Source organism: Bufo gargarizans, chromosome 1 (assembly GCF_014858855.1).
Source record: "Bufo gargarizans isolate SCDJY-AF-19 chromosome 1, ASM1485885v1, whole genome shotgun sequence".
NCBI lineage: Eukaryota > Metazoa > Chordata > Amphibia > Anura > Bufonidae > Bufo > Bufo gargarizans.
In genome coordinates, this window is record NC_058080.1 from 454,836,650 (window position 1) to 454,860,359 (window position 23,710).

General features: G+C 44.1%; 1 protein-coding gene across 3 annotated transcripts in view; it reads right to left on the minus strand.

The window, feature by feature from the left end:
• Nucleotides 1-226: 226 nt before the first annotated feature.
• KANK1 (KN motif and ankyrin repeat domains 1) overlaps nt 227-23,710 on the minus strand; it is a 151,258-nt gene continuing 127,774 nt past the window's right edge. For all 3 annotated transcript variants that reach the window (XM_044272623.1, XM_044272631.1, XM_044272637.1), the window contains 9 exons: nt 9,736-9,936; nt 8,545-8,653; nt 8,216-8,410; nt 7,068-7,155; nt 4,925-5,144; nt 4,423-4,565; nt 2,194-2,394; nt 1,736-1,834; nt 227-1,136 (listed from right to left, as the gene is read on the minus strand). In XM_044272623.1, the coding sequence (XP_044128558.1) occupies nt 1,071-1,136; nt 1,736-1,834; nt 2,194-2,394; nt 4,423-4,565; nt 4,925-5,144; nt 7,068-7,155; nt 8,216-8,410; nt 8,545-8,653; nt 9,736-9,936 (1,322 nt within the window). In that variant the 3' untranslated portion in view covers nt 227-1,070. The remainder of the gene's footprint in view (nt 1,137-1,735; nt 1,835-2,193; nt 2,395-4,422; nt 4,566-4,924; nt 5,145-7,067; nt 7,156-8,215; nt 8,411-8,544; nt 8,654-9,735; nt 9,937-23,710) is intronic.

Below are 23,710 nucleotides of genomic sequence, written 5' to 3' on the forward strand. Positions count from 1 at the left end.
CCACTTTTTTGCAGTTTTTATGAAAAATTACTTACACAGGTTTCTGTGTGTATAAACCTCTGACTGGCATTCTGACAATTCTCTACTTTCAGAAAATTAGTATGGGGGGTTGGTACTTTTTATTTTATTTTTTTTTGTACATATGAAAACTGAAAATGTTCCAAATGCCCCTGGCAGAAAAAGAGTTAAAGACCATAGTGGGCAAAGGAGAAAATATTGTACTGAATAAAAACCACATAATGAAAGTTTATTGAGAAAATATGGCAAGAGTCTAAGGCACTTCGAACACTTAAAAACATACACATCTAAAAGAAGAAAGACAGCTTACTGGTATATAAATATGCAGAGATGAGAAGAGCTTGTTTTTCTTTACTTACCAAGAGACATACATACTGAGTGACCAAGACGTGTGATTTTTATAACATTTTACAGATATTAATACATAGTACTAGACATATTTAATATACATACATAAATATATAGAGAGCACATATCCTCAGACCATGTACCGGATTTTTCTTTTACAGGTTATAAAATATGCAGCAAATACTGAGTTTCTCAACATTTTTAGATAACATTTTCTTTCATATAAAAGTAACATAACAAAGAGTCGAGACTTTTACTTAGTCCATTCAGATCTACTGAGGGCTTGTACACTTGACAGCTTATAGCCAGCGAGCCAGCTCAGGCGCCACATGTGGGGACATTCCATTACTCAGTTCAGAACATAGAGCAGGGTGAGGGTGTACCCAGAACAATGCAGAAGGCACTATGGCACTAACACAGCAACCACATGTTTATTGCAAGAGATATGATGACTAACTGACTGACCATACGGTTTCCCCGGAACAGTTGTGGGCTCCAGCTTCCCCACCTAAAAAGGAGTTTAGGTAACCAAAAACTCATGCTCCACATATAGCTTTCATCCAGTTAGAAGACTCCAGGATTCCATGTAAGCAGCAATGATCTATTGCTTTAGTCTGCTGGTATAATCAGGCACATAGACAAGTACATTCAGTATCTGTCGTCAGACATAATATTGGTTAGCAGCAGCTCCAGGGTGGCAAAAACTAACTGTCAAATGGACTTCTCTGTGTAGGACTGGGTGGAAGCTTCCTGCCCAGTCTGGGTGTCCCCTACAGAAAGAAGGAAGGAATGAGTTTTTGAAATTCTCAAGGCATAAGAGTATGGTATTTTCACTGTTTTACTCAGTTTTCATTTCAAGTATTTAAGACAATGACAAAAAATTATTCATTAATTTCACCACAGACATTAGTAAAATGAGGCACTTGACTGATAATACATATCTGTGTGTAAAACAAGCATTAGACAAGAAAACTCCACCATCCTAAATCCTCTTTTCTCCTCAGTTGAGAGTTTACTAGACCTTGCACAGACATTTGTGCTATGCACTTATAAATAATTTCTGTGACCTGCTTGGGGTGCAATAATATGTAGTCTGATTAGTTTTAGTTTTTTTTTAGCATTCATAAAAAGGAAACGTGGCTTAGGCAATGTCCACATGGTCAGTATTTGCAAGCCAAAACCAGAAGTGGAACCAACTGCGAAAAAGTATAACGGAAAACTGTGCACTTGTGTGTTTTGGGCCCACTACTCGTTTTGGCTTACAAAGACTGATGAAAAGTACTGACCGTGTGAAAGTGCCCGTATACAGATATAACACAAATGGCCAAGGGAAGATACTAGGACTTAAAATTTGTAGGGCTATACTTACTTGTGATGGGGCTTTCGAAAAATTGACATGAGCATAAAGAAGAACTCCTATATCCTTATGACCGGCATCTAAGGCAATGGACAAGGCTGTGCTGCCATCCTAAGAACAAAGCAGACAGAAATTTACACTTCAGCTGATGAACCGCATAACCACACTTCTACTGGCACACTGCCATCTTACTAGATACATTTATAAGCTGTCTTACAAACAGTTCAACCCTAAAACTATGTCAATACAGCGAGTCAGCAGAGGTTTACTTTTACTGCATACATTATTCACATGTATATGTTCCTAAACTAGCGGTGATGTTCCCATCAGGATCGCCTTCTATAAGCTAAAGCTGCTCCTGTCTCTGGATGAAAGCAAACATTTATTGGAAAAATAAGTGCTCTGTGAGTTCAGTGGGCGATTCCCCCACTCGTTATTAATGAAGAGGGGCTTTGGGTGCACTAACTTACATTGTCCTCCAGTGCAGCGTTACAGCCTGGCTGGGCTAGTAGCAGCTTGACTATCTCCACATGTCCATGTTCACTTGCACACATTAGAGCTGTGGACCCCTCATCATCCTGGATATTAACATCTGCACCACAGACCAAGAGAGCTTTGACCATATCTATTCTCCCATGGCTCACTGCAAGCATTAACGCGGTCTGGCCGGCCTGAAACAGAACACACATACATAGAAACAAAGAATGATGGCACAACAAATATATGACATGCTCCATATTATCTGTCCTTATAATTTTTTTTTAATTTTTAATTTATTTTTCTCTAGGGCTACCTAATGTCTGACTAGAAAATACACTGGACCCTTGCTTCTCAATTTTTTTTTCTGTTTTCTGTAAATCTTTCTACAAATAAGTGACAACTCAAACAAGGCATTTCCATCCATTTGGCTTAGACAGTGACGTAGCGTGGGGAGGGGGGGGGGCGCCGTTGCCCCGGGCGCATATTTCCAGGGGGCGCTAGCAGGGTCGCCCCGCCAATTAGGCAAAGTGAGCTGATCGTCCCAGGAGACAAATGGGGGGCGGCGGCAGGGCACAGGGAGATGAGCTCTTCCACTATGGAAGCACTCATCTCCATAGTCATCTGTATCGCTGTCCTCAGGACACAGATTGATGTGCTGTGGCGGGGCAGGGGAGAGAAGTCTCCCTTCCCCGTTCTTCTGAGGATGCAGGCCTAGTGCCTGCAGCCTATCAGAGGCTGGTGCAGGCAGCGTAATTAAGTCATCGTGCCGCCTGAGCCGTACAGCGCGGGACACAGGCCGGAAGAGGCCCGCATCGCTGCCAGCTTGATGGAGGTATAAGTGTTTATTTTTTATATGGTACTACTTACTGGCACATGATTGGGGGGGGGGGGGGCACTTGCTACTGGCACATGATTAGGGGGCATTTGTTACTGGCACATGATTGGGGGGCACATCTTACTGGCCCATTATTGGGGCACATCTTAATGGAACATTATTGGGGGCATCTACTGAGTCCACAAAGAAGGGGTATTTTTCTATGGGGGGCTCTGTATAAGGGCATTTTTACTGATACATTATGGGGGGTACTAGGAGGAAGGGGGGAGAGGAGCACTATGGGGGCATTTACTGGGGGCACTATATAGGGGTATTTTATACTGGCACATTATGGGGGTACTATGGTCACATTAGCTCAACTGTGGGCATTAAAAGGAGGTATTTTTTTGCACTGGCATGTTATAAGGAGAATTATTATGATGGGCTTTTATTATGACTGGGGGTCTATGGGAAACATGATTACTAGTATGGGCACTATGGGAGCATTATTACTTCTGGGGCACAGTGGGGACATGTTGGGGGCACTGTAGGAGCATTATTACTACCATGTGTGCTCTAGCAGAGAATTATTACTATTGGTGGGCCTTTTAAGAGCACTATTACTGTGAGGGTACCTTGGCACAGTATCAGCTTACCACAATTATTTTTGAGGGACGTTATGTTTACACTATTAGTGTCAGGGGCACTATTTGCTGTGCAGTTATTTTAGGGCAGTGTGTGCCAATAATTATTGAAGGGGGCATTATCTGTGTGGCACTAGTATTAGGAGGGGGTTTATATGTTTCTGCAGTATAGTATTGGGGAGCACAGTATTGGGGGTGGTAGGATGATTTGTCCAGAAGATGGGAGGATGATGCAAAAGTAGTAAACTAAGATTTTGTTTGTCGAAAGGCAGAGACAAGAAATGGCTGAAAACTGGTGGTCTGGTCTGAAGGTCTAAAAGGAGAAAATGAGGAAAGAGAACATCTACATCAAAGGAGACGTCACTGGCTGTAAGAGGTATGTGGCGCTGTATTACTCTGTATGTTCTGTAGTGACGGGAGGGTGGATATAGAATTTGGCCCACACTGTAGCAGCCTGGCCCCAGACTTCAGGTCACACTCTGCGTCTTCTGAATTCTGGTGGCTCACACCCATCTACTACATTATCTGTACTCAGAGAGTTAGCACTGTTATCTGTGGCGTTACGCAATTGGGGGGGGGGGGGGGCTGGGCATGGCCACAGGTTGGTGGGGGGCTCCAATACTTGGCCTGCCCAGGGTGCTGGCAACCCACGCCTGCGCTGCTGGGCTTAGATACAGCATATCCATGGGCTCTCCAGGGCAACCTTTTCTCATAAGCCCAGCCATTCTAACCCAAAGTTGTTCTCCAGTGTCTGCACATACCTGGCTGGCTTTTGCATTGACATCTCCACAGCTGAAGAGTTCCTCTACCACTTGCATGTCCTTGGCCGCTTCCACAGCTGCCAGAGCAGCAAGCATGATAGGAGTGTATCCAGCCTTGTTCTGGTGGTTTACGTTACACACATCTGTAAAGAAAGGACCCATTCTTGTATGAATGAAGTCATAAGGGACAGGGGAATAACAGAAAGCTGGAATGACACAAATCAAATGTTCACTGATTGGAACAGTCGAAGTCTTATAAATCGGACAATGCGGTTCTCTCACATATACAAAGCGCTACAGATCCAGAGTGTAAGCGTCACAGCTGAAAAAGAATAACGTTTGTATAATTCCTATGACCAATGTCGTGTAATAGGCTTACTGTCCCCAAAGGTATACATTTTGTTGTCTTTAACATTCTAGGCTGTCTAAATGGCTTTCCAAGTTCTTTAGGTCACCTACCTACTATCATGTACTGAAAACCATGTAAGGTAGCATGTCTAACCTGCATCCAGCAACAGTCTGACAATCTCAAAATTGGAATGGGATACACTGTAGTGAAGTGCTGTGTTTCCATTGCCATCGGCCATGTTGATGACATAGCGAAGAAGAGTGTGGGAAACCTCGGAAAACGCTGAAATATAATCCTCTACCATAGCTGGAACAGCAGATTTTTGACTCGACACACGGAACCATTCATTTTGTATAGTGTTCAAGCACAGCCTCTGCCAAAACAGAACACAATTCAATATAACACAATGTTATCAGTGACCTCAGTAAAATACTAAACATATTATTCACCATTATTCAATATATAATGAAGGGCAGTGCAATCTGAGTGTAAGGTGCAATGTCCTCCCCAGTGATGGCACACATTGTGGCCTGCAACATGTGTAAGGGTTCATTCACCCCTAAGGGCTCCATGCCCATATTGCGGCCCTAAAACGGCAGGTCCGCAATATAAGGGCACTGGCTGTGTGCAATCTGTTTTACGATCCGCAGGATACGGAAACAGATAGGACATGTCCTATCTTTGGTGGAACGGAGGCACAGATTGGAAATGCTTCCATGGGCTTTCGGGCCCGTGCCTCCGCACCGCAAAAGATAGGGCAGGTCTTCCCTTTTGCCATATCTTGTGGTTCGCTGACCCATTCAAGTCAATGGGTCTGCATCTGAACCATGGAGGGCACACGGCTGGTGCCCGTGCATTGTAGAATGCAATTTGCAGTCCGCAGCACAGGCATAAAGCGCCTATGTTTGTGTGAATGGATCCATAATGGAGAGATTTCCTATATGTACTTTAATCAAGTAAAAACCACTTATAACAAATAACCAATCGGCTGCAGGCACCGAGAGGAAAGATGGTCCTATCTATGCCCAAGTCATTATGCAAACTTATAGAAGTTTATTAACTATTCATTGTAAATGCAAATGTCCACAGACCGACATTGCAGAAAATCAGGCTGGTTTCATATCTGTCGGAGGGTGCATATACACCAACAGATTATCTGACCAATTTCTGTCCAATCAGACCAATAGTTGGTGTGTATAACAAAAGATCTGTGTGTGTAAACGGCCATCTAACCAACGATTGGTCAGAAAATCTGTTGGTGTAAATGCACCCCTAAAAATACATACATGTAAGGCTACTTTCACACCTGCGTTCGATCGGATCCGTTCTGAACGGATCCGCTCATATTAATGCAGACGGTGGCTCCGTTCAGAACGGATCCGTCTGCATTAGAACTTAGAAAAATTTTCTAAGTCTGAAAGTAGCCTGAGCGGATCCGTTCAGACTTTACATTGAAAGTCAATGGGGGACGGATCCGCTTGAAGATTGAGCCATATGGTGTCATCTTCAAGCGGATCCGTCCCCATTGACTTACATTGTAAGTCTGGACGGATCCGCTCGCCTCCGCACGGCCAGGCGGACACCCGAACGCTGCTTGCAGCGTTCAGGTGTCCGTTCACTGAGCGGAGCGGAGGCTGAGCGCTGGCAGACGGATGCATTCTCCGTGGATCCGCCTCCACTGAGAATGCATTAGGGCCAGACGGCTGCGTTCAGGTCCGCTCGTGAGCCCCTTCAAACGGAGCTCACGAGCGGACACCTGAACGCAGGTGTGAAAAGAGCCTAAAAACCTGTCACAAATAAAGAACATGCAGAAGTGCAAATTACCCAAAAGACATAGGGAGTAGTGTATGTGGATTCCCATAAGCGTAAAGAAAGTCCTCTGAGATGCTTCACATATTTACATATTAATTTTTTGCCTGGGGTACTTTTGGTGTAATTTTCCCCATTATTGTCTATTGGGGAATTTATCGGTGTGCACGTGTTGGTTTATTTTTAGGGTGAACTGCATGTTGGACAGTCAGGCACCTCTGTGAGGATCCCAAATCCTACAAGATTCAGGGTCAGTTTTATGCAAGGAGATGCTTTAAGCCTTTGTCCACCTGCATTTTTAGAATAAGATATGGATGTGCTGCCATTTTGCTTATGTGTGCCTTTCTCTTGACACATTGTTACTATGTAACATATATGTAGGCATGCACTCCGATTTATTCAATTGTGCCCGCTAAATTATTTGTTCAAGTATATAATGGTAACACCAGAGTTTTTATTCCTTTCAAAAGAGTGAGTGTGCACTTACCACGTCTTTACTTGCCAACGCCCGAGGATCATCAACTGCCTCTTTCAGAACATTGCAGGCGGACAGCATTTTTTCACTTAATTCATATCTGCATAAGAGACCATCTAGATTAATGCTTGCAGAATATTAAAGGAGTTTTACGAGACTTTTATACTGAGGACCTATCCTCTAGATAGGTCATCAGTATATGATCGGGGTGGCACTCTGGATCCCCGCCCATCTGCTGTTTGAGAAGGCACTGGTACTCACAGTAGCCTTCTCTCAGTTGTCCAGGCACAGAGAATTACATTGTATAGCGGCTGTTTTTGGTATTGCATCTCAGCCCCATTCTCTTCAATGGGGCTGAGCTGTGCCTAGGGCATGTGACCGATGAATGTGACATCACATGGCCTAGGCTAAGCTGTGAGGAGGCCACGATGCTGCTGTGAGTGCCAATGCATTCTCAAACAGTCAGACTCCCACCAATCAGATACTGATGGCCAACCCTATCTGGTAAGCATGCCAGTTTGTAACACATAATCCCATGAAAGGTCCTCTTGAGCTAATGCCATGCAAAGTCTTTCATTGTTGCTGTCCTCCTCAAGATGGCATAAAGTGGACTGAGACATTATCAGGATGTTTTGCTTCATAATACCGGACTCTGCGTTTTCACTTCTGTACACTCTTTTTAATATCCAGAAGTACATGGACAACTGGACTATTGAACTGGCTAAACTCTGTCTGGTTTGGTACTTTAACATTTTGAGATAATGCACTCACACCTAGCTCAATAACTAAAATTCTATCAATGCTGTATGACCTTTTTGTAGGTCATTGGTCAATGTATACAGATGTTTATGGATCATACTGTGTGTGTGTTTTTCACATTTTTTTTTTATCAATAAAAAGTTTGAGAAAGAAAGTACAAAGTGTCTTTGTGGGGGGGGGGTTATGGCTCTTGGAAGTCAGGGAGTAAAAAATGTAAACACAAAAACTGAAAATTGCCCTGTCCTCAAGGGGTTAAAAACATTCACTTTGCTACTACTGTAAAATATGCTGATTATTTGCTACCCACCAATCCACAGCAGCATATCTTCAATGCATATGTCCCGTGTGGACATACCCTTATAGAATATTAACAACCGTGCTAACACAGGACAGCATTGTACCTTTCCCGGATTTCCACTTTCTCTGTCTCTTTCTCGGCATCCCCCACTGGCTCGGGTACTTCTGTTTGCTCACTTGCCATGCCTTGTTTTAGGACATCAGAATCCACATTAAACACTTCTTCCTCACATTCATCATCTGACTCTGTGGATGAACTTTCATTGGAGCTTGATTCATCGCTAGATGTGGTTTCATACCTGAAAATTACAGCTATCTTGCATTACTAATTCACAGGTTTTCTTCCAAGGTTACGTCTGAGACAATGAAACGGGTTACAGCGGGTTACACCAGTACAGCACACATGTCGATATCTTTTCATAACAATGCTTACCCTCCATTGATGCCAACAAACTGAAGATTTTTCTTTGTGTTTGAGGATTCTTTCTTTACATCTTTTCTCTTCATGATGGACTTAAGGGTACTGTGGCTGCTTGTACTCCCTATTACAGAAGGGGGTAAGACGAAAACAATGAAGCAAATAAAATATTATACCAAGGCTTTCAAGGTTGATGGTAAAATACACATCATATGCATCACAAATCAACACAGTGAGAAAATGTTGCCTATGTATCAGAATCGCCCCATAGTTTGCTGGGAGAAAAACCTTTTTTCAACCATGAATTTTTTTATTTTTTTTATCCGTCGTGTTCCGATTTACTCATTCCCCTCTAGGCAACTTAAGGTACCTTTTCACGAGCCGATTAGAGTGTAAATTATTGTTAAATCAGAAAAAACTGCACCATTATTGAGCAGTGTAAAAGCAATGAACAACTGAGAATTGGTAGATTTCTCGTTGGTTCGCTCGTTTGTGTGGGCACAAAAATCATCGTTGGATGTTAATGATTTCATAAATGTAAATTGTAATCGTTCACTGCACGCATGATTACAGACGATAAATTTGTCCACAACACCATGCAACAGTCTGCTTAAACAATGGAATATGCGATTGTAATGACAATTTTGTGACTGATAATTTGGCGTGTCAAAGGGTCATTGTTGAAACGTTAACTACACCAAAACATGACTTGTCCGTCACTCAATCGTACCAATCATCGCCTCATGTAAAGGTTTAGTAAATGTGTATTGAATCTTGTGACGAGTGAGATGGGATGTCCAGATATCAGCTGATTGCCCTGGGGCCAAAAGCTGAAGACAACACCTGTCTAAATGTTCTATTATGGCCTATGGACATCAAATAGTGGGATCCACTTAGTATGTTGTGGCAGACAAGAGCTGTTAATACTAGAAGTGGCTGTCAGTGGCTCCCAAGTCAAAAATGAGATGTTTGCTTCTCCAGAAGTGGGACCCAGAGAAATCAAGGAATTCTCCTGGGGCCATTTTCTGAAAAAGATGGTGAGGAGCCCTGCATAAAAGGGGAATTCCCAAAAACTGACATTTATATTTGATCCCTGGTGGCCAATACTAATAAGGGGAACAGAGCATCTGTATCTCCAGTTACTCTCCTTGACCTGTGGCAATGGAGTAGAAAAGACACTGAAGTCTAAAGCTGGGCATAGATTACCATAAAGAGAAGATGCTAGGTTTTCACAGGCGAGCTTTTTTGCATTCATAGAGTTGGTTGAAGCTGACCTCACTTCGTCACCATCTTTCTCAATGTTTAGCCTCTCTAGTTTAGAGACTCCTTCTCGGTCAACAGTTGGTGCACTAGAAGAGGAACATTCTGTAGATACTTTGGCCTGACTTGTGTCACCCTCTTTAGACCCTGCGAAAATGAAGAGACAGCACTTTACTTTGTTAATGGATAACTTAGGGTAAATTTACAGAGTTCAGGTCAACATGTTATCAAGTAACCTAGAGTCATCTGTATACAAAGCCTGAAGAAAAATAATAAAACGCTCACGCTCACCATGTAATAGTGGTGTCCAATGTGAACGTCTTATGGAGGGAGACTGTCCAGTAAGGCCTGACTTACAAGAGTAAGGTGCTCACGAATGCAAACACATTTTTGGTCTGCATCCAATCTGCATTTTTTGCAGGTTGGGTGCAGGCTAGTGTTGGCCGAATACCGCGTGTGCTCGAGCACAATGCTAGAGAGTCTCCTCCCCGCACTGCTACGCAGCCAATAAACATGCGGGGGAGTACTGGCACTCACTGTAACACCGATTACTGGTTGTTCACCCTTCTCGACCGCCGCTACTAAGAGAACTTCTCATCTCTCATTCCTGTGGTGGAGAGGACTAACAAAATGATGCAATACCAGAAGGTCCTTGTGGATAAATTGCTCCCAAAAATTCCTAGCTGACAACACTGGCAGCAGAGTACGTAGTTCCTTGGGCAACCGAGGAGGGGAGACGAGGGAAACACACAGCAGTTCCAACAGAGGCAGGGCAACACTCTCCAAGGCCTGGGACAGTTTTACGATACCCAGCCAGTACCCTCACCCTGATGCGCGGCCTACTGTCACAAGGAGGGAAAAAGGTTAGGGAAGTTGGTAAAGGAGTACATATCAGACCCTGTCAGCGGCCTCAGTAATCCCTCTGTGCCTTACAACTATTGTGTGTCCAAGCTGGACATGTGGCACGAACTGGCGCTCTACGCCGCCAGCGTTTTGTCAGAGCGGGTATTTAGTGCTGTTGGGGGCATAACAACTGATAAGCTCATCCGCCTGTCAACTGAAAATGCTGACAGGTTGACTCATCAAAATGAACAAGGCCTGGATTTCGCCTGACTTCTCTACTCCACCAGAGGAAAGCGGCTGAACATAAAGGCACTTTATATGTGGCTTTTATGGTGTATTGAATACACTGTATTCCCATGCACTCCTTCCACCACAAAAAAAAGGGTATATGGTTCAATCTTCCTTTTCTTGACCTCCTCCTCCTCCATCATATCAACATGCTTATTAGGCTGCCCTCGCCCCTAATGTTTTAGAGGGTCAGCTCAGCAGCAGGCCCTCGCCCCTAATGTTTTAGAGGGTCAGCAGCAGGCCCTTGCACCTAATGTTTTAGAGGGTCACCAGTAGGCCATCAATCATAATTTTTCAAGGGTGTGTATGATGCCCTCCTTGGGGTGTATTGGAGTGCCAGTTCCTTGTAATTTTTGGCAGCCCTTTTTTACTTAGTGCATAGCCTTTATGAGTGTAGGAGTCCCACTACCTGAACAGTTGTACCACAATGTGAATGAGGCCCTCCTTTATGTGATATACAGGTTGCATCAGAGTGCCTCTTACTTGTAATTTTTGGCAGCACTTTATATACAAGTTAATATACAGGAAAGAATGTTTCCTAACAATTTTTCTTCTAAAATCTATTTTATCTTTGGTTTTGTACGTATTATTGTCTGTTAAAGTGGCGTAGTACTCGGACAACATCGATCCCAGCAGCGACCTGGGAGTCCAAGATGCATCCAGACATCCTCCCCATGCTGTTCCCGAACCATTTCAGTGGTGTTTCCATCATTTTCTGACCTTTTCCTGTGAAACAGACACCCTCCCCTCTTCAGGGCAGGGGGTGCCTGGATTAATGCTCGGGTTCTCCTATTGACTTCCATTGTGCTCAGGTGCTGGGTAGAAATATCACACCCCCTTTACAGACATTTATGTATTTTTATGGGAAACATATGTGATAGCATTATATTATGCATGAGCTGTGTAAATCTTGCCACCACAAGGATCCTGTCATTTAGCCAAAGTACAGGCCCAAAGGCAAGCAGGCGTGGTATGTACTGTACAGTATATGTGACTGACTATGCAGAAACAATACAAATTAGTTCATATTGTCCTAATACAAGGCGTCCAGAGCTAAACAGGAACCTGTTGAGCTCATCTTAGCCAAGAATGAAAAACATTTTTTTTTAAAAACCTTTCTGTAAAGGATACTTGTTCTTTACCGGCACAGCCCTAGGTTATAACAACATGTGGTGTCTACAGTAAACAGATATTGAAGGAGATGCCATACCTCACTCATGGCAAGAAAGGATTGCCAGGGTAAAGATTTCTTTACTGCAGTACAAAGATGTATCGATTGTAAAGCAAATGTGTAAGGCTACATTCACATGACAGCCATTTTCAGAATCATTGCAATCTATGGGTCCATTCACAAGGCCATTTGTTTAATGGCCTGTAAATAACGGGCATCAAAAAAATTGAAATGCAAAATATTTACTGGATGTTTTTCAGTATAGCATCCATAAAAAAAAAACTAACCATTAAAAATGGATCATTTTTTGATCATGTGAATGTAGCCTAAGGGTCCGTTCACACATCCAGGATACACAGGATATCAGCTCAGATTCATTGCCGAAGTCCATATACAACCAACAAGCATTCTGCCTCCCATGCCTGTTAATAGGTTTTGTGCATCATCATTCACATGCTGTGGAATTGCAAGCCACTTATTCTCGTGGATTCTGCAAAGAAAAACCAGATCAGTCTGGGATTTCTTCTGCAGATTCTGTAGTAAATCCAGATCTGAAATACATTTATTTTATTGTATTATTGTAATATTAAGGTGACAGCAAATGCTTCAAAAATGTATCTCAACATAAAACCGAGAAGGACAAATGGCGACAAAGTATAAGGAATAGTTAAGAAAGGACCTGTTGATAAAGGCATGCTTGCCGAAACGCGTCCTGGTTGTAGGACACAATCAGGGCCGTCTTTAATATTGATTGGACCCTGGGCAAAAATTTACTTGGGCCCCCTGGATCCCGCCTTCCCACACCTTAGCAGGCAATCACGCCCTCCACCACAACACACACACAAAAAATCCACACACCTGGTAGTGTACAGTGAATGACTGTAAATACTTCCAGTTAGGAAGACTCCAGAAGCTCAGGATCAGTGCTCTGGGCAGCTGGGCTCAGGCTGGAAGTGGGCACCGCTCTGCAGGAAGGAGACCAGGGCTCGGTTCACCCTAGTGTTACAGTGCACCCCAGCACCCCACAGTATGCAGTATAGTACCCTATAGTATACAGCACCACACAGTATGCAGTATAGCACCCTATAGTATACAGCACCACACAGTATGCAGTATAGCACCCTATAGTATACAGCAACCCACAGTATGCAGTATAGCACCCTATAGTATACAGCAACCCACAGTATGCAGTATAGCACCCTATAGTATACAGCACCACACAGTATGCAGCTTAGCACCCCGCACTATACAGTACCCCACAGTATATAGTAGAGCAGTATAGCAGCCCACAGTATACACCTCACAGTATACAGCACCCCAAACAATACACGATACAGCCCCCCACACTATACAGTACAGCAGTATAGCACTCCACACTATACTGCACCCTCAGTATACATTATACAGACCCCCACAGTATACAGTACAGCAGTATAGCCCCCCCCCCACTATACAGCCCCTCCCCCCACTATACAGCCCAACACAGTATACAACCCCCCCACAGTATACAGGCCCCCACACAGTATACAGGCCCCCACACAGTATACAGGCCCCCACACAGTATACCAGGCCCCCACTATACAGTAGTTTACAGTATATTAACATAACAGCCCCTGTCACCTTTTTCTGATGTAATCTTCACACAAAAAAGCTCCACAGTTAACTTCTGCAACACTCCTGATAGGACCTGTGATGACCTCATAGCCATGTGACCAGTAATTGCTAGGTTACTGGTCACATGGTGATGATGTCATTAAGGTCCTAAATCACAACTTTAACACAATACGATCATGATGCCTGGACTCCTGGTAGAGCTGACAGCCTGACACCCGGGGCAGTGGCTAGCAGGGCTCAAGAGGCAGCTGCCTTGGGCCCCCCAGGAGCAACTGGGCCCGGAGCAGCTGCCCCTTTTGCCCCTTGGTAAAGACGGCCTTGGACACAATAACTAATATTGGAATAAATCATATTTTCAAAGACACAGCTGCTGGGATTTCATTTATGCTAAAGTTTAAGGAATAGTCTGCTGTATGACCCTGTGAATGTACAAGTGCCAAGATGTCTGCAAAAGTTTCCTGTTTTCTGCTCCGACAAGAAAAACAATGAATACATGCTGCGCATCTGTCTCAAACAGACCAATATGTTAAAGTGTACATCAAGCAACTACACATAGTAGCTACTGTACCTCCTCACAACAAACCCTGTCGTCCATACTGTCTCATGGGGCTACTATATTTCTCCAGTCACCTAAGGCAGGGATGCCCAACCTGTGGCCCTCCAGCTGTTGCAAAACTGCAATTCCCAGCATTACTGCACAGTCTACAGCTATTAGGCTGGGTTCACACCTGAGCGTTTTACAGCACGTTCCTACAGGCAAGAACCAATGATTCCCTATGGGCATGGTTCTCACCGTATGAACGCACTGTAAAATGCCCTACGCCCCAAGAAGTACAAGAGCTTCTTTGGGACGTATTGTCGCGCGTAACACCTCTGTTTTTCATTGTACGCCTCTGTGGTCAATAGCAAGAATGCGCGTACGATGCACGTTTCCAAAATACAAAAACGCCCCAAACTACGCCCGATAAAAACGCCTGTCAACAGCACTTATCGAATATGCTCAGGTGTGAACCCAGCCTTCGGGTATGCTGGGAGTTGTACTTTTGCAACAGCTGGAGGGCCGCAGGTTGAGCATCCCTGGCCTAAAAGGTTCCTTCCTCTAAGACTCTCGGGTCTCTCAGGCAGCTAATCGAAGTGGGAAGACCAACTTACTCCTTGTGCTGCCATATATACCTGTATGAATATCTGTAGATTATGTCAGACATGGTATGTTTTCCCAACCTTCTGACATAGGGGTGGACAAATAGTGACCCAGGAGCCAGAAGTGACCCGACTTCCCCGATTTAAGTAATATACAGTGTGTAAAGCTCAGTGCATTCTGCTCTTATTGTCCCCTATACATACACTGCCATCTACCTACATATGCAGCTCTGTCCAATTTCTGGTGACTTCTAAAAAGATCCTTCTCACTTTGCCCAGCACCAATAATCAAGGAATCGTCAGGATAAGAGAATATGACAGCGTATGACTAGGTTACAGAAGATCGTTTCACTTCCCCCAGTCACACAAATATGGGCCACCTGATCAGCAACATTATCACTTCTGACATAATACTACTGCCGACATCTGAATATAATAATCACTTTACCTCATTTATACTCTAAAACCATAAATAAAATGCTAAAAAAATATTCTGCACTCCTACATATTTTTCATGAAGCGAAAGAGAAGACCACTTCATGGCTGTAAATATTTCTTGTCCAGAAGAGGAAATGAATTGGCGGTGACCTAGGGGCAGACAAGTCTGCCAAAGCAAGATTGCATACGGTTGCTCCACAGTACAGAGATACGTGTGATAATGTTACAAAGGCAGGAAATTAGACAGGGGTGTTTACGGACAGTGAAGGGCACTCTGCTGCTGCATGGCACCTCTTGTCAAAACCTAGTACGGAAGTGTTATGGGAGTAGGCAGAGAGGGTGTGAACTGCAGCGGTCACCAGAGGAAACACTGGGTTATTCCCAACACCTCTCACTTATCCGGTGTCCATCCCACATGGATCATGCAAAACCTGGACTTTACTGCAATCACATATGGGAGAAACAGCACTGAGTAGTTACAGGCAAACCAGACAATCCATGGTTAAAGCAGGGCCGAACAACCCACCCAGACGCAATTAACAAGAATACAGGCTACATACAATGATAGGACATCTCCATCCTTAAAGGGTGTACAATTCCTGAAAGAGCTTTATAGGAGGACAGGCAGAAGCTCAGTATAGACACCCACCATTACACTATTTACTATTCTGACATGGTCTTCTAGATCCTCCCATAGTCACTGTGTTCCCATTGCATAAAATATGGAGAACTAATGTGATTCTAGGAAGCAGGCATCTATTTACTTGTGATGAAAAGTAACTGAATGCTGCGTTCCCATGTTCCACCCCCTCCTGTTAGGGGCTTCATTTGGAGCTTATTTGGTACACTAATGGAGGTCAGGCCTTATTCTGATAGAAATTGGATGAGGTAAATCACTGGTAATCATCCACACAACATTTTTTAGGGTCACTGGGAAAACACCCTCTGCCTGTCAAAGCTCATCAACCATCCACAAGACAAGTATAAAAACCTCACTACTGCTACATAAAGTAATAAATGTGGTTAATACCCAACGTATTGCATTCTAATCAATTTAACTCATTGTTCCAATATGATCATGAACAAATACCATAGGAAAGATATGTCCTCAAGGAAAGTAGACACGCGGCAGGAGTCAGCATTTTAAGAATGACAAAGAATCTGTTCTGATTTCCACCCAAAATTGTCTACTAGTAGAGGAGACTGTTTTCATTAGTGATGACAGTTTTCCCAACATTGATGACGTATCCTCAGGATAGGTCATCAATTTCAGATCAGTGGGGATTCTGATTACTGGCACCTCTGCCGATCAGCTGTTGGGTAGGAACCCCCGCAGATCTGATAATGATGACCCATCCTGAGGATAGGTCATTAATATTGGAAAACTGGGGACAAACTTGGTAATTTGGTTATTCTTACTTGGAGGTGGCCATTTTGCAAAACTAACAGGAAATGCAGCCATTTATCACCTTTAATTAGCACGATGGTAAAATGGTCAGTGATGCTGACTGCACACATCTGTCCACCATTACTGGGAATCAATTTGCAGACCAAAAGCTGATGTCACCTTACTGTGAGAACTATAACTGTCAATCAGCGTCCAGGTCTCATTTTCCTGCACAGTTTAGAGAATAAAAGCTGAACTCTGATTCACCCACCATTAGGGCAACATGGCCACTGTTCTGAGTTTCCAGGCGCGTCTCATAGATGTAAATCCCAGCGTCGAGGTCAAATCCTTCGCTTTGCTGCTGAACTTTGTGCACGTGACAAAAGTAATTATACATGGAATGAGAACTGTAAATTCCTTTTCTTGATCGCTTTATTTCAGAAATTAGAGTAGGCAGCGTGGCTTGTCTTCAGGGCTCTACACAACTCAAGAAAATCCAAAAGAGGCAAAATACAAGATATTCCCCAGGAGAACACCCCCCCACAAGCCGGCTCTGATCAATATATTCTTATTAATGGTTTCCTGTTACACCTCATCTCTTCGGTTTGGGCTACATGGCGACTCTAGATCAGTCTGCTGACTGATGGCAATGGTGGATGTGCAGAAATCCAGGAGGTTTGTCTTTCCATTGACTGCCAAGTCGCAGTACTTTGCAATGCAACCACATTCACCCTCACTAGGTGTGAGGCAGTAGTGCGGCGTTGTGATCTTAAGTCTCTGTGTAACCGTGTCTTCTGAAAGGGGTTTTCTAATCCATATCAGATTGGTTAGGGTCTGACCCCCCCACAGATTTGCTGGTTGGTGAGAGAGACAACACAGTGGACAGAGTTGGAAGCAGAAGGATCAGTCTATTACGTAGTGGCCACTGGTGGAGCCTTCTGCTTCCAAGTCCATCATCCACTGTTGCTTCCTGCGCTGTTGGCTGAGGCTAGATCATCAATATCAAGAGACTGGAAAACCCCTTTAAACCATTTTAAAGGCAATTGTAATTAAGTACAAAACGGTCTAAAACTAATGCAGCGTGTACAGACCTGTATGGAGATGCACAGACTCAACTGTGCAGGCATCCATGTGGTGTCCCGTTGGGCATGGCATTTTCCATGAAAAGTATTGCAGGAGAATAGCTACATAATACAGCAGCATTCATGTTACAAGGAAAATGTATGAGGGGGAAAAAACCTCTATGCCATGGTTGGGATCCATGTAATGCCTGCATTATGCCAGATCTCTGCATTAGTTCATGGGGTGTACCGTGAAGTTTGGTAAGGGCTGTGAGCATTCTAGTGCACTGTTAAACCCAACGCCTAAGGCTACTTTCACATTTGCGTTCGGGGCTCCGCTTGTGAGTTCAGTTTAAAGGCTCTCACAAGCGGCCCCGAACGTATCCGTCCAGCCCTAATGCATTCTGAGTGGATGCGGATCCGCTCAGAATGCATCAGTCTGGCAGCGTTTGGGCTCCGCTGGCGGATACCTGAACGCGCGGAGGCAAACGGATCCGTCCAGACTTACAATGCGAGTCAATGGGGGCGGATCCGTTTGAATTTGACACAATATGGCTCAATTTTCAAACGGATCCGTCCCCCATTGACTTTCAATGTAAAGTCTGGACGGATCCGTCTGCGGCTACTTTCACACTTAGAATTTTTTTTAGAATATAATGCAGACGGATCCGTTCTGAACGGATCCATCGTCTGCATTATATGAGCGGATCAGTCTCAGACGGATCCACTCTGAACGCAAATGTGAAAGTAGCCTAAGCGGTGCATATATGCCAATCTCCTGACCAACCCACAGACTGGTCAAGCACAAAAGCGCATACATTGGCCAGTATAGGTCTGGATCCCATGGCGCTGAACTGCACTGAATCTCTGCTGTAGGGGCTTTTTCACTGGAGAGCAGATTCACTTTGAGGATCACCAGTCCAACCTATTTAGATCCTTTGCTGACATACGACAAACCTCTAAAGCTCCAGAAACCATAGTACATACATGCCGAGTATGAAGCGTCTAAGCCCATGAGCAGTGTCCTTAAATAGGACACAAGGTCTCCCACTTCTACCCTCCCTATTTATTCCCCAAACAGAAATAGGACATTTATTGACGGAGCAGCCATGTCACAGGAACGTCCGGGTTCGGATTTCTCTGGAGAATTCAGTCACAGGTAAATGCTACTTTGCTTGGCAAATACACTGACTGCTGTAACTAGTGCATTAACTGTTGCATCGCCAAAATGTACAGCGGCACCACAGTCTCTGCCGTAACAGCCTGCGGGATCCATTTAATGGGACACATGATGTAGCAGGGCAAAGCTAGTGTCTCTAACTACAGGGCACAGCCAGCATTTGCCTGCAGGTGAACGGAGGTACAGTACCTTAAAATAATGCTCAGCCACACTTGTACAGATATCACGCAAAGAAAGGTTTCATGAATACAGTAGGTAATGTGCTAGAAATGGTGAATGAATCGGAGGTTAGATTTACATCTATGTAAGGGTAGGTTACGTTAACCCTGTAATGACTGGGCAATTTTCCATTTATTTCATTTGCATTGTTTACACCCAGCCTTCCCAAAGCCATAACTTTATGGAGCTTGTTTTTTTGCGGGAAAAGTTGTAGTATCTAATGGCACCATTTACGATGTAGTGGGAAGCGGGGACGGACGGACGGACGGACGGACTATAAAACAAAAAACCACCACAGGTTTTATCGTTTTTGTTTTAATACTGGGGAATTTTTTTTTACCAATATATATTTTTTTTCTTTGCATCACCATATTTTTATCCTCTTAACTTCTTTAATGTGTACGGAGCTGTGCCAGTGCTAATTTTTAGCGGGGCGATCTGCACTTTTTATTGACAACATTTTGGGGTGTGTATGCCTTTTCATAAATTTTTATTTAATTTTTTGTGGGAAGTAAAGGAACCAAAAAACTGCGAATCATCTATTTTGACTTTTTCCCCCATTTTAACCATTAGCAGTAAATATTTTTATATTTCAATAGCAAGGGCATGCGACGATACCACATACCAGAATCTCCATAGGAACAAATGTGCAGCAGCACTGTACCACTCCTGAGTACAGGAGCTGCTGCACACTCCATGCGGCTTTCCCGATGTTCGCCAGGAGGAGCCGGAGCACAGAAGTGAGTGCGCGTTCCCAGTTTTTATCTTCCCAGATGCCGTGGTCACATTTGAACACAGCATCTAAAAGTGTTAAAAGTCCATGTTTGGCGTTACCACCGGTCATGGATATTAGCCCCAGGTGCCTGCCGTTTAAAACAGCAGACACCCAGTGGCTATGGCACGGTTCCATAAAAAGTCCCGACTGCTGACGTGTGTGTGTAAGGCAGCCGGCAACAGGTTAAACTGATAAAGCAGGGCTGTTTATGCAAAGAACATCCTGTTTATTGGATCTGGCCTAACTGCATACTGCCGTTGATTGCAAGACCCTTTTGACAAATGGATCCTACAGGAATCCGACCACTTTCTGGTATAATTAACGCTTCTTTCTGGCCAAAAGCCAGTATTTCGCCAGGAAGAGTAAAAATACTTCTCTTAACATTTTTGAGGAGTATTTTTAACCGATGAGGAGTACGAAAATTTCAGTAATTCAAATAAATAAATAATATGTAGGCCTAAAAAAACATTAAGGGCTTGTTCACACATTTTGAAGGCTCCGTCAGGGCTTCTGTCACAGATTCTGCCTTGCATGCAGGACTTTTTTGTCAGGCAAAAAGACTGGATCCCGTTATAGTCTATGGAGTCTGTTCAGCTCTGTTTGGTTCCATTATGTGTCCTATCCAGCACTTCCATTATTTATCCAACAGAGCAGAACAACAGAAATAAATAGCAGTGGTGTGAATGAGCCCTAAGAAGTTGGTATTTATGGAGGGCAACCATTACCAGCCCAACAACATCTCTACCCTCTGTTTACCACCCTCCAGCATGTAAATAATATCCCCTCCCTCCAGCCCCCTCCAACATACAGTCCAATTTGAATAACATCACTGCCCTTCCTTCAGCCCCTACAACATACATTCCCATGTAAATAACGTCTTTCCCCTCCCATCAGCCTTGGCTATAATAGCCTGCTGTGCCGTCACTCCAGCAGGCCCACGTCCAACATTCACTAATGTCCACTGCCCACCAGGAGGCCATTTTCCTTACCAAGCGCCACTCCGTGAAGATTGCGCGCCACTGCACCAGTCTCCCTCCAGATTCAGAGCAGTTTGTGGAAACTGGTCCGGCAGCCCACCCACACCAAGCAATGATAAAGCTCCTTGATGTACAGAGCTTTGTTATTGGATATTTTCGGCATCAGCAGCATCGCTGCGCTGCCTGTGCCGTTCACAGCACGAACTGTGCTCATGAATGGCAGGGAGAAGTGTATTGATACTTGTGAGACTTTTTTTTAGGGTACGTTCACACGACCATAATGTTTTGCGGTCTGCAAATTGCAGATGCACAAAACATGTATACCGGTCCGTTTGCTTTCCGGAATTTGCGGACTACACATGACCACCACCATCATAGAAAATGCCTATTCATGTCCGCAATTGCGGACAAGAATAGGACATGCACCATCTTTCTTTGCGGGGAAGCAGAACGGATGCGGACATCAAACTGTGTGCTGTCTGCACCTTTTGTGGCCCCATTGAAATAAATCAGCCGTCTGAATGAGCCCTTAGGGAGTACATTTTTGCGACCACTGGATTTAGCTAGTCTCTGCCGTAACAGCCTGCGGGATCCATTAAATGGAAGTGTGAGCCTGCCCTAGAGAAGACCCTCTTGTAGATTTAGTTTAAAAAAAAAAAAAAGAAAAAAAGGAGGAGGACAACCTAGCACAGCATGCTGCACTATCTTTCCGCTAAAAAGACGGACACCCGTCAGACTCCATTATAGTCAATGATGACTGTTTGATGCCATTGGTGCAATATTCGCTGTTCTGCTCCGATAACGGATTAGAACACAAATGAAAAATGCTAAGGTGAACTCAGCCTAAGGTAGCTGGAACCAAGAGCAAAAAGCCGTGTCCTCACATCACACATCTCGTCTGCGTGGCAGGCTGAATACAATCTCATTGGCTGCATTTTCACTCATCTAAATGGAGAGGTTTGGCTTCATGACAAAAATGAACAACGTTCAAGTTTATACAAGAACACTTTACCAGCAGTTCATGCCAGGGCTGTGTATTTGGGATTATTATTTCTATACCCCCCGCCTCCTAATGTTAGAGGGCTCACCCACTCATAGCGATGCAATATGGTATAATGTAATAAGGCGGCTAAGTGTGCAGGGAAGAAATCTATAGAACTTGGCTCCTGGCATTTGCATCTATACAGTGGAAATACACACATGCCAGGATACGGGGTTCTGTAGATCGTTCCTCTCTGGCATGTACAGTCTTGATGGGTAGAAACATGTAGGCAATAGATCTGTTACACATACATAGACTAAAGGAACCGACCACTTCCTGCAGTGGGAGCAGTCACCTTAAATAGCACGTCCCCTTCACACAGGAAGCGTCACATAGTGCTCACGTCTCACCAATGCCAAGAAGTGCCCCTGTGCCATATGTTTGACAGCTGATCTGTCAAACATAGATCCTCTAATCTGCAACTTCCTAACACACTCAACGTTTTCAAGATCTCTGCCTGCTGCTAGCTAATGGAAACCGACTGTAAGCAGAATTGCTTTTTATATGTTCCCACCCAGGCCTAGTATTTGCTCATGCAGCAGTTTGTTACAATGTATCAGTGCATGTCAAAGATCTGTCCACGTTTTCTTCACGGTCGTGTGAATGTAGCCTAAGGCTACTTTCACACTTGCGGCAGAGGATTCCGGCAGGCAGTTCCGTTGCCTGAACTGCCTGCCTGATCAGGCAAACTGTATGCAAACGCATGTAATTTTTCAGACTGATCAGGATCCTGAACAGTCAGAAAAATGCCTGATCAGTCAGAAAAATGCATTGCAATACCGGATCCGTTTTTCCGGTGTCATCAGGCAAAACGGATCCGGTATTTATTTTTTTCACGATTTTAAAGGTCTGCGCATGCGCAGACCGGAAGGACGGATCCGGCAATAATAAATTCCTATGGGAAAAAATGCCGGATCCGGCATTCAGGCAAGTCTTCATTTTTTTTCGCCGGAGATAAAACCGTAGCATTCTGCGGTTTTCTCTTTTGCCTGATCAGTCAAAATGACTGAACTGAAGATATCCTGATGCATCTTGAATGGATTACTCTCCATTCAGAATACATGGGGATATAACTGATCAGTTCTTTTCCGGTATAGAGCCCCTGTGATGGAACTCAATGCCGGAAAAGAAAAATGCAAGTGTGAATGTAGCCTTAGTCTTCACCATGAAAGCAAAGGACACCATGCTGGAATCTGATGTGCCAGATTATAAGCACCACTGGCACCCATCATATGACTGATATGGCAGTGCTCCATGGATTCCGTTATAAACCGCAACACAAGTGTGAATAAAGCCTAAAAGGTGCATTTGTTATAGATTTTTGTTTGTGGCACTCCCATATTAGCAATTAAATATCAAATACAGTACAACAACCTGAGCTATCAGCAGTGTAAAAAACCCGCAGTGGATTGTGTGCGGACTGCCACATTCATATCCTCAGCTTCATCCAGGTTTGGCGGATTTTGCCGCAGATTTGTCAGCTAGGTCAATTGTGTCGTTTCCATGTTCTATGTAAACTCAGGACGGCAGGTAGAGGAGAGGGTGGGGCAGACTTCTGGAAGTGCCCATTGCAACCAATCACAGCGCAGCTTTCCTTTTTCAAGAGCAGGACATGACATGAAAGCTGTGCTGTGATTGGTTAGTAGGGGCCCAGAGACAAATTCATAAGTCTGCCCTGGGGCACCCAAGACAGGGCACCCCATTTTACCACTCCAGTTCTACTGTACGGCTGCTGTTAGGCAGAAGAAAAAAAAAACTACATACAGATAACGTTCAACTGTTCTGT